This window comes from Protobothrops mucrosquamatus, unplaced genomic scaffold (genome assembly GCF_001527695.2).
Source record: "Protobothrops mucrosquamatus isolate PMUCROS unplaced genomic scaffold, P.Mucros_1.0 scaffold124, whole genome shotgun sequence".
Lineage (NCBI taxonomy): Eukaryota > Metazoa > Chordata > Lepidosauria > Squamata > Viperidae > Protobothrops > Protobothrops mucrosquamatus.
In genome coordinates this window covers 722,956-740,941 of record NW_015386491.1, presented here as the reverse complement: position 1 = coordinate 740,941, position 17,986 = coordinate 722,956, and the positions used below count along the sequence as shown (strand labels likewise).

The 17,986-nt window shown below is 39.7% G+C and overlaps 1 protein-coding gene and 2 non-coding genes across 3 annotated transcripts in view; 2 read left to right on the top strand and 1 right to left on the bottom strand.

The window, feature by feature from the left end:
- The first annotated feature begins 229 nt into the window (after positions 1-229).
- On the top strand, positions 230-293 carry LOC114922356. Its single transcript, XR_003810389.1, has one exon. It is a non-coding gene; the product is annotated as a small nucleolar RNA SNORD104 (small nucleolar RNA).
- A 363-nt stretch (positions 294-656) lies between these two features.
- On the top strand, positions 657-792 carry LOC114922357. Its single transcript, XR_003810390.1, has one exon. It is a non-coding gene; the product is annotated as a small nucleolar RNA SNORA76 (small nucleolar RNA).
- Positions 793-4,358: 3,566 nt separating this feature from the next.
- TEX2 (testis expressed 2) overlaps positions 4,359-17,986 on the bottom strand; it is a 72,495-nt gene continuing 58,867 nt past the window's right edge. The window contains exons 8-11 of the mRNA XM_015812960.1: positions 15,318-15,443; positions 11,218-11,427; positions 7,180-7,300; positions 4,359-6,118 (exon numbers count right to left, since the gene is read on the bottom strand). Of these exons, the coding sequence (XP_015668446.1) occupies positions 5,996-6,118; positions 7,180-7,300; positions 11,218-11,427; positions 15,318-15,443 (580 nt within the window). The 3' untranslated portion in view covers positions 4,359-5,995. The remainder of the gene's footprint in view (positions 6,119-7,179; positions 7,301-11,217; positions 11,428-15,317; positions 15,444-17,986) is intronic.

Here is a 17,986-nt window from a genome sequence, read left to right as displayed (position 1 = left end):
GATGACTACTATGGATGTCGTTAAAAGAGGAGTGAAATTCATGGGTGGCATGGCATGTCTGATATGATTAGTCTTAAAGACTCAAAAGGTTTCCCCTACATTGTTAGCATCATGTCTCCAAAGAACTGCAATAAGGGAGGGATATGTCTGCATCTCCTTGTGAGCACATCAAAATAAATATTTTTAATCTTGCTCTTGGGTGATCTAAATTGGGAACACTATGCTGGCTGCTGTGATGATATTTTTTAGCGTGTTAGACTGCTGATGCAGATGAAGAGACACTATATCTGAGCCACCAGCATCAGTTGCCCAGGTGCAGGTAATGGTGTCCTAGCTCAACGTTCAGTGATATGTTCTCGTTTTGTTTTGTTTTTTAAAGAAAACTAATTTTGTTAGGTTTGAGCAAAGATCTCAGTATTCTTAAATCACTACCCTAAATTCTGCTTTTTTTCCTCTAGGTGTGCCAAGATTCTCTTGATGTTGAATGAAAACCTCTGGAACCAACTACCACTTGTTGAATGAAAACCTCTGGAACCAACTACCACTTGTTGAACAAAGCAACACAAAGAGGACCGATGTGGGGATGTTCTGAATCTAAATAAATTTTAAAATTTTAAAACTCTTTGCTTTGGATATTTTTTTCAGATAGGTTTGAAGCACTGCCTTTGAACTGGTGCATGGCCCATTCATGGTCTCACTGGCTACGCTACAGTGCAAAAATAAAAAGCTTGCTTATAACTGGTGTTGCTCAGTGTTGCTCCTGAGTGATTCTTTTAAAGACAAGTTACAGTCCATCTCATGCTTAATGTTAAAATGTGTAAGTTCCTCAAAAAACTGCAGTGAATATTCAGAGGCTTGATCATCTGGAAAGAGTGTATTACGTAGGAGTGCTTCAATTTTGTTTGCTAGAATATCTGAAGATAACGTGAATTAAAGGAGGAAAGATTGGCTTGTTACTTGGGCTCTTCTTGACAGTCTGCATAATCCTATCTTCAAAGATTATAGTAACAACCTAGCATTGGGAAAAAGTGTTGTGTAAAGCCCGACTCAGAGAAGCTATAATACACTGCAGCTGACTGCCATCTCCTTGGTGCCATATTTCATCAAAATGCACATGTCCACCTTTGGCATGCTAGTGGAGCATCCAAGAAAAGCCAGCAGTCAAGGTAGGGTGCTCCACTGCTAATTTCCTTCCATGGTGCTTAGGACAACTTCAATGGAAACAGGTTTTAGAGCAGACATGTCAAACACAAGGCCCCGGGGGCTGGATGCGGCCTGTGACATGGTTTCATGTGGCCCGCGAAGCCATCCTGGAAACAGTGAGGGACAGCCCCTGCTGCCTTGGTCCCGGCTCAGGCCTCCCGGGAGCCAATGTACAATTTTGTGGTGGCCATCTATGCTGAAATGCATTCAGTCTTAGCTCCACAAGGCTGTCAGGAAACAGCAAGGGACTGGCCCCTGGGTGCATGCTGGGGAGGTGACACTCTTTGTGAGGAATGAAGAAATGCACCACCACTTGGAAGTGGCCAGCAAATGACCTTCACCTACTTCACATATCCGGCTTGATGGGCTCCAGGAGAGGGGTTTCTGCAGGCAGCGGGGCACTCACAGCGGCAAGAGCTGAGCTGAGTGGCACGGGTCTGATTAGAAGTGCAATGCTGCCTAGCCCCCAGCCTGCCCAATTTCAGCAGGCAGCAAGGTGTAAAGCTGGAGCTTTGCACTGCCCGGCTCAGCCTCTCTGCACTGTGAGGAGAGTGCCTTGCTGCCTGCCGAAACCAGGCAGGCTGGATGGCATTGCGCAGGTAAGGTCAACTCTCATGTTGCTCATGGCGTCCCCTCCCTCAAAGCTCACCAAGCCAGATATGTGAAGTAGGTGAGGGCCATGTGCTGGCCACTTCCAGGCGATGGTGCATTTCTTCATTCACGAAGGGTGATGCCTCCCCAGCTGTGTTTCTTGCCTGTTTGTCTCCCTCCCTCATCTCAAATATTTTCCCACCACTCTGTTCTAGGAAGGAGAGGGAGGGTCTGAGGGAAGTCCTGCTTTAGTCCTGCCCTGCTGCCCTTTCACCATCCCCTTGCCCCCTCCTCCTGGCCTATCCTGGGGGTCTCCCATCCTATTGCTAAGGAAGCTTTGGATACAAAGCCGGGTCTCCTCCCATGGAGAGGGAATGGGCCTCCCTCTGACCTTGCCCTCATACCCATCATGAGCAATCTGGCTAAGGAGAGCAAGCACAGCAGCAGCAGCAGCCTTGAAGTAAGTGCAGCTGGGCACCTCCTTGGGGTAGTGGGGCTGGCTTGGTGCCACGGGTACTTGAGGGCTGGGCGTTTGACCTCTGCTGCCCAGGGTTCTGGGAAGCCCGCGGCACCATCCAGCCCCCCCCTCGCATGGCTGAGAGGAACAGTGAGGCTCTTCCAGTGGACCATGCCTTGACACTTGCCCTGGTCCCACCCCTTTCTGCCAGAGACCCTCAGATCTGTCCCACTTCTGCCCAGGCCCCCACAGGCACCCTTGATGCGAATGATGAAGAGCTGGCCATGCCCACCCAGTAGGTCACACCCACTCTGGCCACGCCCACCCTGGCCACACCTACCCCCATCCCAGGACAACCACAATGCTGATGCAGCCCTCAATAAAATTGACACCGTTTTAGACAAACCAGATTTCAAAAAAACAGCCCTCTGATTTAGCCACAACTTAAAACACTATAGTATGGATAAATCTTGCAACCAAAGAGTTCTTTGCAAAGAACCACTCAAACGTGTGTAAGTGACACAACGTGTCAACAATCACATCTCCTTTAATGCTACTGAGTATAGTAATGAGGTAAGCAACTCGAACCTATTAAGAGTGCCAACATGTTGAATATGTAGCTTGAAATTAGGTTTTACCAATATTTCAAGGAGGTGAATTGATCTATTCCTGGATACATTTTTTTCTTTCGGGGAACAGCTAAAGTTCTACAGAGCAGCCTCTCAACCTTTTTAACCTAGAGCAAGCGTGTCAAACTTGATTGCGTCACATGACATCATGATATATTTTGCCTTTGCAGAGCTGGGGTGGACATCCCTGATCTAGAACCCTTAAAATTTTCACATCTCTGGGAACCTCTGCATAAATATAATTGTATCTACAGTTAAGTCAAGATCTCTTGAAGAATCTGGGCAAAACTTAAGTGATGCTATAAAATAAATTGATGCTGGTTAAATTAGCATAATCATAATGTGATTGTAATGCAACCCAATCTGGGTTCTTGTGACAGTGGATACTATCAATTTGACTTAAGTTTGCGATGCTAAACCATGGCCTCTGGTTTAATGTAAGCACATAGGCTGTCCCATGTAGTTCGTACTGTCTGGTTATTTAGGGAAAAGACCTGAACTCTTTATTGTGCATGGCTATGCCATGTAGTTGTTAATGCCTGGTTATTTAGGGAAAAGGCCTGCACCCTTTGTTGTGTATCTGGTCTTGGGCGCAGCTTTAATTTATATCTTGTTGAGATGCTGACTGTAAAGGAACACAGAAACGGGTGCATCTCTTGAGGCAGCTGACCAAGAGGTACAACCACTTCTACTTACTGAGCAGCAATTTTGGAGAAATTTCCTGAAACATTTGATTGAATAGTTTGCACAGCTGTAACACTGAACCATGTTTTAGATCACAGTGTATCAATACAGAACAAAAACCCTTGTTCTTAAGAAGGATTGTTGCAAGTCTTCCTATCTGGGAAGCTAACTCTTGTTATTTAGAAAATAAGACTTGTGGTGGCATCCCCTAAACCTTGCTTTACAAATGGAAGAAAATGTTTTTACATACTGTAACAAAAAAAAAATAAATCTCCCCAGACCATCTATTTGGAGCAAGATTCAGGAAGCCTGTAGGAATGTAAAATTAAATCTTGAAGAGCTGTATACTATTTAAATTCTTGAGCTTTTTATGCTCTAGTCTAGACCAGGGGTGTCAAACTGTTGGCCTTTGGACCGGATACATCATAGCGAAGCCGTGCCCACCTCTGCCAGCAATGGCAAAAAGTTGCGACGTGTCACGACACGTCATGTGACGTTGCAAGTTTGACACCCCTGCTCTAGGCTCAATCCCCAAAGAATCTTGAGTACTCTTGGCTTAGAGGACTGGCTGGCTCCAGGTGTCATGAGATATGATATATCTTGCCTGACTGCTCCCACAGAAAATGTATCTTTCATGAGTGCTGAATATAAGAGCTGAAATGTTCAAAAGAATTGTAGAATATGATTTGGAAATTTTTCAGCATTTCAGTCTCATTGAACAATGAGTGCTATATTCCTGGATATGCATCCACACTTCTACCCCACCAAACATCAAAACAGATTTTTGACATGGGATAAGTTTATTTGAAAAAACAAAGCAAGCCCACTGTAGTAACCCACACAGTCTGATTATGAAGTGCAGTAAATTTACTTGTGCCAACCTGGATAACTGATTACATATTTGTGCATCTAGTATTTTGACTTATTGTACAGAGGGGAAAAAAAGCTGTGAATAAGACATGCAGATTTAAGAGGAAGGCAAATGCTTTCATTGAGATGAGAAGAATAGTACATAAAATGGAATGGTCCCAGAGTTGAGGTAACAAAATAGTTGTCCAAATAATATGAATATGTCAATATATTAAATGCATAATTTCTAATAGGTTTCAGGCAAGGTGCTTTTAAAAAACTTCAATCAGCTTCATTTAGAGATTGCAAATCATGAGAAATTTGGACGCAGGAACCTAACACAACATACAAAAAAGATTTTAAAAATATGTAAAGCGTAGTACACTATCAAGGAGTGAACTCCATAGCTCACCTGCTTTCTTTGTAAACTAAATTAACATTCTTTCAACAAGTAGTTGGCAATACTGAGTATCAAGAAACACTCATTGCTTATGTAGTGTTCAGAAGAGTTAAGATTCAGTAGATGTGTTTAGTCCATACAGAAAAGGAACAGCAAGGCAGTGTTCTCTTGGCCATTCTCACTTGTAGTGCTTTGGTGTTGTTACTTTCATACAGGAATATCAAGCCAGCCTACAAGCTGCTTTCGTTATGTTGACAAAAAATGAGCCGTAATCAAGATTTACACCTCCTTAAATGATTAAATGAGGATCCACTACATAGTTAGGAAGAAAAACAGCTGGTTGGTGAAAGTGAATGGCTCCTTCCATGCAATCATTTCTAATGAGTACATGCGTGGTCTAGGCATTTCCATGTGTAGTCAACTCCCAGAGCCATCATTAATCACAACTGCAATTGTAATGCACTAGCTAGAAGGCTTACTGTAGTAGTTTGGTCTCATGGCTTTATCTTAAATTTGTTTGTTTTTCTAAAGAATCACAAAATCCCTTAACCAATTCTGTATGTTTGCATGTTTTATATGGCTACTCATTTCCAAGAAACTCAAATTTCATATGAAAAAAATAAGTTACTATGTATAATCTACATGGATTGACAATATCACCTATACATCCAATGTACATTCTTAGCTCCAGAAACCATTTCAAAATTGCTTGACACAAGCTATTGGGATTGCAGGAGTGAAGAACATGTCACTTCCATTTTATATCTCCAGCTGCTTCAGAGCAGAAAGTCTTCCAGTTAGACATGTTCATGTCTTATTGAAAACAAGTTCCATATGGCTGGATGAGACAAACTGCCAGTGTTCAGGGTGTATCCTGAATTACTGCACATCCATAAAGAACTCCATGTGGATCAAAGCTGTTGGATCAATGGCTGCTAGTTGGATTTCTTTCTAGTTTACTGCAGAAGAATGCACATTAACTACTAGGTTTAAAGCCTAGCAGAAATGGAACTAATGCTCTAAAGTCAATAGAGAGCCATAACTGGAGCAATTATTGGCAGAAGCAATTTTATCTTTAAAAAAATAAAACATGGCACAAGGACAAAATCAGCTAGACTGTTTCATTTGAAAGAGAACAAGAAAACGACATCTGTTAATACTGTAAACTTCAGTCTTCACATTTCATGGTTGTTCCAATTCAGTATCTTCAGAAAATTTCAAAGGGCACATAGATGAGCGGGGGTCCATGGCTGAGTGCATTAGAGGAATATAAACATCGTCCATGTTTGGCATGACAAAAATTTTCTGCAAGGTATAATAACTGAGTTAGAATGTAATTCAAATGTAAAGTTATGAAAAATTAAATATACCAAACTCTTAATTTTGGACTCTCCCATCAGGCCAAGTAGAATTCTAAACAGGTTTATTTGAATCAAGTAGCATCATAGGTCATTAGTAAACATCTATCTTACCTTAAGCTTAGATTTGGAACAGAGTTGTCAAGGGTATTAAAGCAATATTGCTTTTTACAGGTTACAAGATCTTACGTTCCATTACATTTCAGCAAACATTTTAAAAAAATAGTTGACTCCTATCTGCTATTGTTCCTTGCCCCCATCATTCCAAATTTTTAAAGGAAATAGCTAAAAAATTGAATAGATTTAACAGTTCAATAAATTCAAGATGAACAGAATTCTAGAAATATAGTCAATAGAAAAGTATGAGCAATAATTTATTCAAACTATTTATTTGTCCCAGGCCAAAACCAGTCTTTCTTTATGAGATTATCCACAATAATATTGCTTCTAATTATTTGGTATCTCTTAAAGGAAATTAAAATCGGGCATTATGCCCTTATTTTAAAAATATGAGCACAGAAGGTATTTTAGTGTGGATATGGCACACTTCAGGTCCAAAGACAAAGTATTTCAGAGTACCAGTGATCTCACTTGATGCCTCCTTTCAGATAGTCCTTGACTTAGAACTGTTTATTTAGTGACTGTTTAAAGTTATGACACTGAAAAAAGTGACTTATGATCATTTTTCACACAACCATTCCAGCATCCCCATGGTCACATGATTAAAATTTGGGTGCTTGGCAGCCTGTATATATACATGAGGTTGTGGTGACTGGGGATCATGTGATCACTTTTTGCGGCCTTCTGACAAGCAAAGTCAATGGGGAAGAGTCACTTAGCAACTGCACCAATAAAGGAGAATATTTATAGCTCTGGGTTGAAATGAGGCGTGCTTGGTGCTGTCTGAGCTTGGTTACATGCTACCATCTTCAAGCTTACAGATGGCTTAGCTTACAGATGTCTCACTTATTCTTTTAACACAATTAACGCTAATGGTATTTTAAGTACCTGGAATTCTTGTTCTAGTTTCTTCTCTATCCACTCAGTCACATGAACCAAAGTCACTTCTCTTTCACCAAGTTTTGGCCGAGCTTTTAGCTCCAGGTAAGGGGGTCTTCGGAAACCGTACCTGAAGATAAAAAAAATGTTGCAGGTTTAGAGATGTTTCTATCTCATATTTGTATGCCATATTTTCTTGAAGGCCTCTGGGAGAATATAATCCGTGCTCAGCTAAGATGAGACATGTTTATCCAAAGCCGTCCTGGGATATTCTTGTACAAACAGAAATTTTAATCTAGAAATGTGTCCATGACTACAGCATCCTGTCATACAGCATCATAGTCTGGTTTGGAAGCATCACTGCTTCAGATAGGAAGGCGGTGCAGAGAGTGGTGAGAATGGCCGAAAAGATCATTGGCAGTCCCCTCCCTCCCATCCAGGACATAGCACAGAAGCGCTGCTTGAGCAGGGTCTGTAAGATTATCTGGGACACTACCCATCCTCTTCACGACCTGTTTTCCTTGTTACCTTCTGGGAGGAGGCTTCGTGGTATCCGAAGCAGAACATCCAGATTCAGCCACAGTTTCATTCCATACAGCATTAACCTTGTGAACTCTCAAGCTTCCTCCTTCCATTATATATTCAAGATGGACAGTATTTAATATTTATTTGCTACGTATATGTAGGGGTGTGGGTCTATACATATGTTGTATATAGTATGTTTAGGTGTGTGTCGTGTATGTGTTTCACTTTGAGAGCGGGCAACTAAATTTCATTTTTGATGTGTGCCGTTGTGCCCACAGTAAAAAAATGACAATAAAGGTTATCTTATCTTATCATGCTCCCCAACCCCAATCTTGCTGGCTTCTGGGACTTGTGCTTTCAGACATCTGAAGCACTCTAGGTCAGGGATGGTTATACTAATCTTGTGCATTTGTTTTTTATGTTCAAGGATTTTGTGCTTGAAGGAGGCTTGGAGGCTCTAAATCAGGCCTGCACAACTCACAGAGGAGAAATGCTCACTGATAAATTAAAAATAACTGTGGGCTGCAAAGGAATATCTGGCATACCAATCAGCTATTTGGCAGCAGGTGGAGTGGCAGTGGGACTGAAGCTGGCAGCAATGGTGAGTCTTGGAGATGCTTAGCAATGCATCTTTTGGGACAATAGTGAATTTATTACTATTTTAAAGAATTTCAGCACACAAGGTTGCTTGACTGGCTGCACGCAGCCCACAGGTCATGTATTGTGCAGGACTAAACTATTGTGTTCAACAAAATATTTATTCCAAGTGAGTACATATCTCAACATTAAAAACAGTCTCATTTTCGCCTTTAGTTCAGGGGTATAGTTTTGTTTCTTCTATGTGCCCTGTAAACAGATGTGTCCAATTCACAATTTGTCATTGTGAGATCAGATATATATTAACAATTAGTGTTATTGCTGAAGTCTAGTACCCAACTAATACTAGTTGGTGAAGGATTTTATTTCTGAAAAAATTTATGCACCTGACGTATAACTGAGATTAAGTCCTAATTATCTAGCAGTAGGTACTATGATTCTCTCATGAATGACCACATTAAGAAATCAAATCAGCACCTTTTTACATTCTTACTTGTGAAGGGCACATGTCATGGATTTTGTAACTTGTTAACTAACATAGTTACTTTGTATTTTAATTTAATTTATTTCTCTCCTTTATGTGGATTTATCAAACCACTATAAACTGGAATGTAGGAAAACATTTTATCCTATCACTATATGGATTGATTAATAGCTTCTAACATTCCTAAACTGAAAAGATAAATTACAGAAGAATGGATACTATTTCCTGATAAGAAAAAAATTGTTGGTGCAAAACTGTTGTCTGGTACTTTCTTCATGAACTTCAAACAACTTTTGTAGTTGATTTATTGTGCAAAGGAGAGATTACTTTTACCTTGCCCAATCAACTTTCCTCTTGCATTTTCTTTGTTGTGTTAACTATTAAAAGGAATGTAAGATGGGTCTTGGGATTCTCCCTTTTCATAGGGAGATCCCACTTTATCAGGGTACCCTAATAAATGGCTTTTAAATGATCTTCAGTCTCGGTTGCTTATTGGGAAGGTAAACTGAGGCAGAACCTAGGGCCAAGATTTGGCTATCACTTGTCATTAACCCTTTTTCCAATACAGTTTAAAACAATTATGTATTGTTGGACTAAGATGTTTTCTGTATTGAATTACGCTCTGCTCCTCCTAGAGCAGGGGTCTCCATCCCCTGGTCCGTGGACCAGCACCAAACTGCGGCATGCCAGAAACCGGTCCGCGCAAACAAGCAAAGCCCTATCCGCAGGATGCAGGCAGTACATGAAACCACGCCCCCTCCGGCCCGCAAAAAAAACCTCTCTCCATGGAACCGGTCCCTGGTGCCCAAATGTTTGGGGACCTCTGTCCTAGAGGTTAATTTCGTCAGGTGTAACTGAGGATCTCTCTTTTGTCAAATATTTTCACTTGAAGAAAATGGGATCCCATCTCAATTAAGGTGGCCAATGGTGAAGATATTGGACTGAGAAGGCCCAACTTCAACTCCTCAATGAATATAGACCTCACTGAGGTGTTGTGAGAATAAAAATTATGGGAAACCCTATATAAACTGCTTTGAACCTCCCAGACAAAAAAGCAAGATGTAAATGTTCAATGAAACATTCCTGGATAAATGAATTTCATTCACAATTTCATTCCATATTTGTTTCAGATAAAAAGAAACACTGAAATAGGTTTTCTCCTTTGATACTATTTTCAATTATAAGAAACCACTGGAAAATATCCTTGGCATTGACCTCTTAATACCTCTGTAGATCCTCATGTAGTTCAATATGCTGTTTTACCCAGCATGCTTCTGTATTATTCCATATTAAAGGAAGGGAAAGGTAGGAGAAAAGAAAGAACAAGTGGTAATCTTTCTTTTTGACCTGATTTCTGGTTGCCATAGCTTTTATTCATGGTTGATAAAATTGCTAAGCTTTGTAGCTTCTCAGTTTCTGGAAGTTTACAAAATGCATAATAAGAAATGGAATTGTACATTTTTACAAAAAATCTCTTTTTGGACAGAAGAGTAATTCAATCACACAGAGCAATTTAAAATAACATCCAGTTCCATTATCTTTGTCAGTAACTGTTCATAGGAATTAACGGCAAAATCCCACACACTTTGTCTCAGAATTAACTTATTTAACCCTGAATAAAATGGTACATGTCAGACTTGTCGCTTATGACTCACACACTGGTACTGCAATTTTCTAAAAAGGATCCTTACTAAGAATCATCTGAATACTTGTTGAATTCTGTAAGAATGATCACACCCTGCAGACCAATTTTGATTTTATAAGTATGCTCTCTTGTATGACCTCAAACTACATTTCTGTTGTATTATTCTTTATAGTTTATTAGTCAAATGGTCCAGCTTTTTTTTATTATTATTATTTTGGACGGATGTGAGAAAAAAAGGGAAATTAGGGGACTAGAGCAGTGATGGCAAACCTTTTAGAGACTGAGTGCCCAAAAACTGGCCCCGTCCCCGAACCCGCCCCCACCCTGCCTATCCACAGGGCCACTCATAGCCTCCAGGGCCCGCTGCAGATCGCCCAGCAGCACCATGGCAGCCACGCCCTCTGCCCACGCCCCGCAGCATCAACTGTGCGCGATGGGGCGTGAGGGCGGAGTCTTGTCTACGCTGCCTGGCTGCCATGTCCTTGACTGCACTGCTCCACGTGGGTCACGCTCGGGGGCAATCCTTCTCCAGGAGGGCTGGTGAGGAGGGTGTCACGGGGGGAGGCAAGGCTGGGGCAACGGCACGTGTGCCCACAGAGAGGACTCCGAGTGCCGCCTCTGGCACCCGTGCCATAGGTTCGCCACCACTGGACTAGAGAATAAAATGTTTTAGGGACTTCTTTCACAGCCACTCAGAAAAACAAGAAATCTACATTATTTTGGCTCTCTGGTAAGTTTGAGTGCCACATTATACATGATGGATTCCAAAATCATAAGTCTTCTTAACTGCACTTACCATATCCGATCAGTAGGCGGGGGAGGAATGTTAATTGCTAACATCCCTTTACACTCTTGTACCTCAACGGTGAGCAGGAGGGGCGTATTGGAGACTTCCTCAATCTTTTTCTTAATGAATTCTGTCTCAGTCGCCTTCTGGAAATATTTTGACTTGGTAATTTTATCCACAAATCTCATTATTTTACTTGTCCGGTGCACTGATGCATGCCTTTAAGGGAGGAAAGAAGAGGAAGTCAACTAAGTGAGTTTCAGCTACCCTTTAAAAAAACATAAAGGCTAATGCTTTGGGGGTAATTCTGCGGCTGAAAATACAACGTGTTAAGGGCACAGAATGCCAGTCTGCTACTAAAGATTGTGAAATGTGGTGTAAGTGCACAGACAGCAAAGACTTACAGTTTTCGTGAATAAAAATGGAAAGATCCATAGACCTGGCTGTGACAAGTGCTTGCACTATAAATCAGAACTAGTTTAAAATCAGACGTTAGTTAACTCACATATTAAGGATTTTGGTGAACAGTTGTTGGCCCAATGTCCACTATTACTCTTGGATAGTCCTATATCAGGGGTCTTCAAACTTGGCCCTTTTATGACTTGTGGACTTCAACTCCCAGAATTCCTCAGCCAGCAACGCTGGGTAAGGAATTCTGGGAGTTGAAGTCCACAAGTCATAAAAGGGCCAAGTTTGAAGACCCCTGTCCTATACGCTGCTGGGATTTCTCCCAAATGTTTGAGAGCTCAAATCAAACAGGTGGCTTACCTAGCTGCAGTGAACCTTTCAACCCCAAACTGCAAATTCAAGGATTTAGCAAGAGAGTGCGCAAATTAACAAATTCTGGATTTTTCCTTATAGTATTATTTTTCTCAACTTTTTATATTATGGTTTTGCTGCACCTTTAGGTTTGATTGTTACTTGGCATGGATCCCAGTGGATTAGAAATGCAGACTATAAATGTTAAAAAAAAGCAGCCTCGGGGGATTTTAGTCTGTTAGTCGTTGCCGACTATAGGGGGCGCTGCTCATCTCTGAGCCAACGCTCTCCGAAGACATTTCCACGGTCATGTGGCCAGCATGATGTCACGGAGTGTTGTTACTTTCCCACCTTAGTGGTACCTATTTATCTACTCGCATTTGCATGCTTCCAAACTGCTAGGTTGGCAAGAGTTGGGGAATACAAATGTTAGAGATAAGAAAATAAAGGAAGATTGTAATTAAAAGAAAAATCAGACATTTTTCTTAAAATAAATAAGCTATGCCTGCTAGAAATTGGACAATGCTGCTAAACATAATCTATGCGCCCAAAGGACTATTAAATCTATTGATTAATCTTTGGATGATCTGCAGTTGCTTGGCAAGAATCAACTATTATTACTACTACCTTATTATTAAATAACAGCAGCAGCAAATCCTCTCTGCTAAAATGAAAAAAAAAAGGATCATCTTTTCTGCAACAGATAAAGCAGAATGATCTTTCTCTCAAGTAAAGACTTAAAAATAGCTACAGGAAAATAATTATTTCTGCAAGTTCGATCATCTGTTACAGTTGCTAAATTATTTATAATCTTGCTAAGAAGCTGCACTGATTTCTCTGCTAGTCCAAAGAAACATTTCAATGTCTGTTATCTAAATGTTTGTTTGCATTAACATACAGACATTTTCGGACATCAGCTAACCAGCAATTCAGAAAAATCCATGAAACATTTATTTTTTTTAAATTTATTTTATAACAAGTTTTTATTAGTTTTCCAGTTTTACATTTAAGTATTTGGAAAGCAACGTGGTGATTGGGTAATCAGTAGTACAATAACAAAATCTCAAGTTACATCATCAAAAAAAATTCCTTCTCTATTTCCCTTAACATTTGCTATATCATATTTAAGCTAGTAAATTTCTAATTTTAACAAGCTCAGTTAAAACATTCATCATTATATTTTTACTTATACATATCCATATCCATATTTTGCCTAATTTTTAATTACAATATTCCAATTTAACCTTTAATATCATAGTATTTAAATTTTGAGTAACCCAAATTTCCTTTATTTCACTATATAAAAATTATAATATCTAAAATACACCTCTTACTTGGATATATTCTTATTTTATTTCATAAACATTTTCTATTTCTCATCCTGATACATCACTGCTTACTAATAGAGTATCCTTCATTGTCTCAAATCCATCGTCTGTGTTATCTGGGCTAAACAATAATTCGAAGCTATTCCCTAATAATTAATTTTCATTTCCCTTATAAATCTAAATCCTCAGTATTAGGCCAATTAATCCCTTATTTTTTATCATTTTCCAACAATAGTTAACTCTAATAACCATATTTCCCCTCATCTCAAAATCTCCCTTCAGCCCATTAGTTAAAAGTTTAGGATGCTCTCTAATAAATCCAAAGACCACATTTTTTAAATCTAACTCTAGCTTTCCTTTTATGCAACCAGGTTTCCATACCAATACCTTTAGATCATCAGATGGCTCTCCCTTCATTCTTGTACATGTTACTTGAATCAAAGGAGACCATCTAGTGATCAATTTTCCAGAGGAATTGGTCCATTTATGGTCATTAAGTTGTCGCCCTGGTAACCCAGATCCCCATATTTGCTCTAACATATTTGTCTTCAATTCAGTCTGGTCTTGTTCCTCTGGTTCATGAAACATTTATTTTTGATTAAAGAACTATATTTCATTCAGCTGTACTATTCTCCTCTCTCGGTAGCACTTGAAATATACAAGTTGGATGTTCTTACACACTGAATTTGTTTGTTAACTGTAAAATAAGCTGCTATATACATGAAAATATCATAATCATAATTGTATCATAATATCATGATCATAATTATTTCTTAGACCTAATTCATTCTAAATCTTTTATCCAATAACTGCAGAAAACAGCCATCTGCAAAACCAGATAATTTACACGATGACTTGTAAATTTATAAATACCAAATATGAAAAAAACAGGGCTGCCTCATACCCCTTATAGTTTTTTCTACTAATTAGCAAATATAATTAAGAATCACCCAATAAGACAAGGCCATTTGGATTACTGTAATAACAAGTATCTAATTATTTCCAGATGATATGGCCAGTAAAATTGGCACTCTGAAAACTGAATCACCAAAAGCATTAAATGATAAATGTAGACTGCAAACATTGAAACATTTATAGAGTTAGCTTAAATATCCTATTTAGATCGAATTTAATTCGAGACATTGTACAATGTTTTCAGGGCATTTGAGGCAAACACATAATACATCTCTACAACTCATTAAACCAATCATGTTGCTATTATTGACTGATTGACTTCTCGGGTTTTGTAAATTGCCCTAATGTGGAGCCTCTGGATGGTTCTAAGAGATTTAAAATACAAAATGAAAACAAAAAGTCCTGCAATCAATAGGATTTCTGATGGCCCCCAGAAACATTCCATCCTGATGCAAAGCAAAGGGACATAATATTATTTTAACAGCTTCCCAAAGTGTCTGGAGGATGGGGCTACTCAAATCTTTCAAGGCAGGGAGTTCCAAAGTGCAGGGGCCAAAACAGAGAGGGCCCTGCCGTCTGGCCCATGTTTTCGCTTCAAATAGAGCAAGAACTATATATGGGCCTTCTTGTGACATTTTTATTGGATAGGCAGGTTCAACCCTGGCAAGGTAATTCCTAACGTCTTTTCCTAGGGTTGCACTGCAGCTATGGAGCAGAATTGCACAATCCAAGGAAAAACTGCAAGTGCTTTAAGGAATTGTGGATAGGAACTATATTAGCATTTCTGTACGTTCCAAAGTACCTCTTGCCTTTGATTCCAAGTACTACACAAACCTACTGTGAAATAATATAACCATTGTGTATATATTTGTGCATGTGTGCACACACACATACACACACAAACAAGATTTTTTTTTATTGTTAGAGAAAGAGAAGATAACTTTGATTGAATGACTAAGCACCGAAGAAAGATGCACCATTGTTGATAATTTATTTATTTATTTATTTATTGTTTGGATTTTTATCCCGCCCTTCTCCTTACGGACTCAGGGCACACAATAGCCAGAGACAAACTGAACCAACGGCTGCCTAAAAGCAAAGACTCACCCTTCTGCTCCTGCCACTAAATTCTTTTCGCTTCCTGATGCTTCTGGAACATCATCTTCCTCTGAGGATCCTGCACTAGAAGATTCTTCATCACTGTCTGCAAGGTAATATGCCCTTGGCCTGAAACTGAAAGGAGGGACACAGGTCAAGACAGAAGCAACACTTCATTAACATTGAACAGGACAGTATTTTTATGCCTTAGGACAGGGGTAGGCAACCTTGGCTCTTTTATGACTAGTGGATTTCAACTCCCAGAATTCCTGAGCCATAAAAGAGCCAAGGTTGCCTACCCCTGCCTTAGGCAATTAGACACTTTCTTCCATTCACTTCTAACACCCCCCCCCCCGTTTATTTTTAAGTGCACTGGAGTTAAGACAAAGGGTAGAAATGTACATCAATCTGCTTTCTCTGAACACAACTGTGCCAGACTTTGCTTAAAATAAAAGGAAATGGGCTTGTGTATCCTACATGCGGTTGAATGAAATGTCAAATAAATTAAAGACATATAAGGATGTGTCTCTTTCATACCTAACTTCCCAATATAATGGAATACAATGCAGGCAATTATAACATTAAGATGATGATGATGAGAAATTTGGCATGTACTTTCATTTTTTAAACGTAATGGGATATGCTTCTGAGGTCCAAATGAATTGCTGTGTGAAAAGTCAGAATTGATTTTGTAAGTGCTGCATGCTTCCAGAAGAATAGGCATTCCTTCCACTGTCTTTTCCATACATACAGACCTAATGTATTAACCCAACACCCACAGCTGAGTCCTAGCTGCACTCCACTCTAGGCCACTAGCAATAATGGAATCAGAAATATTTTAAGCAAGACATTTGGCAAATAAATGCAAAAGACATTACAGCCTCAGATGCAAAGCATGACAAGCAACAGTTTTCATAAGGCTTGGAGCATCTTTGCAGGATCTCTTGCAGTTCAAGTTGTCTTTAAAAAGAAATGCACGGTTGATTGTGCATTAATTGTGAATTGTGATTTAAGGGGAGAAATGCTTAGTACCTCTCTATTTCATCAACAGCTTTTCCTGGGACTGAAATCTATTCATAATCAGTTCCTGAGAGATTGTTCTTTAAACCTTGGTTATATAGGTGGCAAAGTTAAGAAAGAAGACCAATGCCTTCAGCCAAATTTGATTTGGCAGCAACCTCAAGCTTCTTCCCAGCTGAGAAAGGACTTACTTTTCTTGTGTGTAATAGAGACAGCGCTTTTGCAAAATCTGTGCAACTGCCTATTAGCTGACTACAAAATGCACCCCATAAATATCTGATTTTTTTTTAAAAAAAAGAACAGCTCTTTAAAAATTCAATCACTACAGAGTAAAGATTGTTCAACAGAGATTATAAAACTTTTCCTTGCCAATAAACTCTTCTGCTACCCATAATGCCCCAAGATAGTTTTCCCTTTGGTTGATTGGATAAAAGTGGCAAGAGGGACAGTTTGAAACAGATAACACTAAAGAAGAAATAGTTTAAGAAGTTCCCCATCCACCCATTGATCCCTCCTGAAACAGCTTTATTGCTTTATTTAACATTTTGTTGTTATGTATTGTACATAACATGTATGTAGCCTCTTGTATAAGTCCCTGGGAATAAATGGTTACTTTTTGTTTGCTTTATGCTTCAGTGTTATAAACAGAGAATCTCCTTTTTCTTTTGTCCTTTACAGCAGAGGTCCCCAAATTTTGGGCACCAGGGACCGGTTATGTGGAGAGAGGTTTTTCTGCAGACCGGAGGGGGCGTGGTTTTGTGTGCTGCCTGCATCCCGTGGATGGGGCTTTGCTTGTTTGTGCAGAGCAGTTGCTGGCATGCCGCCGCCCGGTACCAGTCCACGCATCGGGGATTGGGGACCCCTGCTTTACAGAATTTATAATTCTTGATCAAGGTGCATCCCAGACCCAAAGAAAAACTGGTCAGAAAATGCTATCCAGTAAAATTAGTTCACAACTTAACAAGCCAAATATTTAGAATTAAAACAAATGCAACAACCACATATAATACAAAGGCCTTTAATTCCCCCCTTAAAAGTAATCAAACTGTCACAAGAGAGAACTGATTCCTAAAAGCCCAAAGATTTGGAACAGCAAATGGAAAGATGACCTTGGTAATATTTGGGGAGGTAAAATTGTTGCTGGAGTCCACAAATGCTCATCAAAGGAAAAATTAAAATCCTCACTGTAAGAAGACAATAATCCTAACCCTAACCCTCTGGAAGCCCTAGAGAAGAGAGGCCTAAAGACCATTTTTTTCTGTATCCTGCCATTTCTCCAAAAGTTCTATACCAATCTGATCAGCATTTCGCACAAAAATTATATTTTTTTATATAAGGCCACACTTGGAATACTGCATCCAGTTTTGGTCACCACGATGTAAAAAAGATGTTGAGACTCTAGAAAGAGTACAGAGAAGAGCAACAAAGATAATTAGGGGACTGGAGGCTAAAACATATGAGGAACGGTTGCTGGAATTGGGTATGTCTAGTTTAATGAAGAGAAGGACGAGGGGGGACATGATAGCAGTGTTCCAATATCTCAGGGGCTGCCACAAAGAAGAGGGAGTCAAGCTATTTTCCAAGGCGCCTGAAGGCAGGACAAGAAGCAACGGATGGAAACTAATCAAGGAGAGAAGCAACCTAGAACTAAGGAGAAA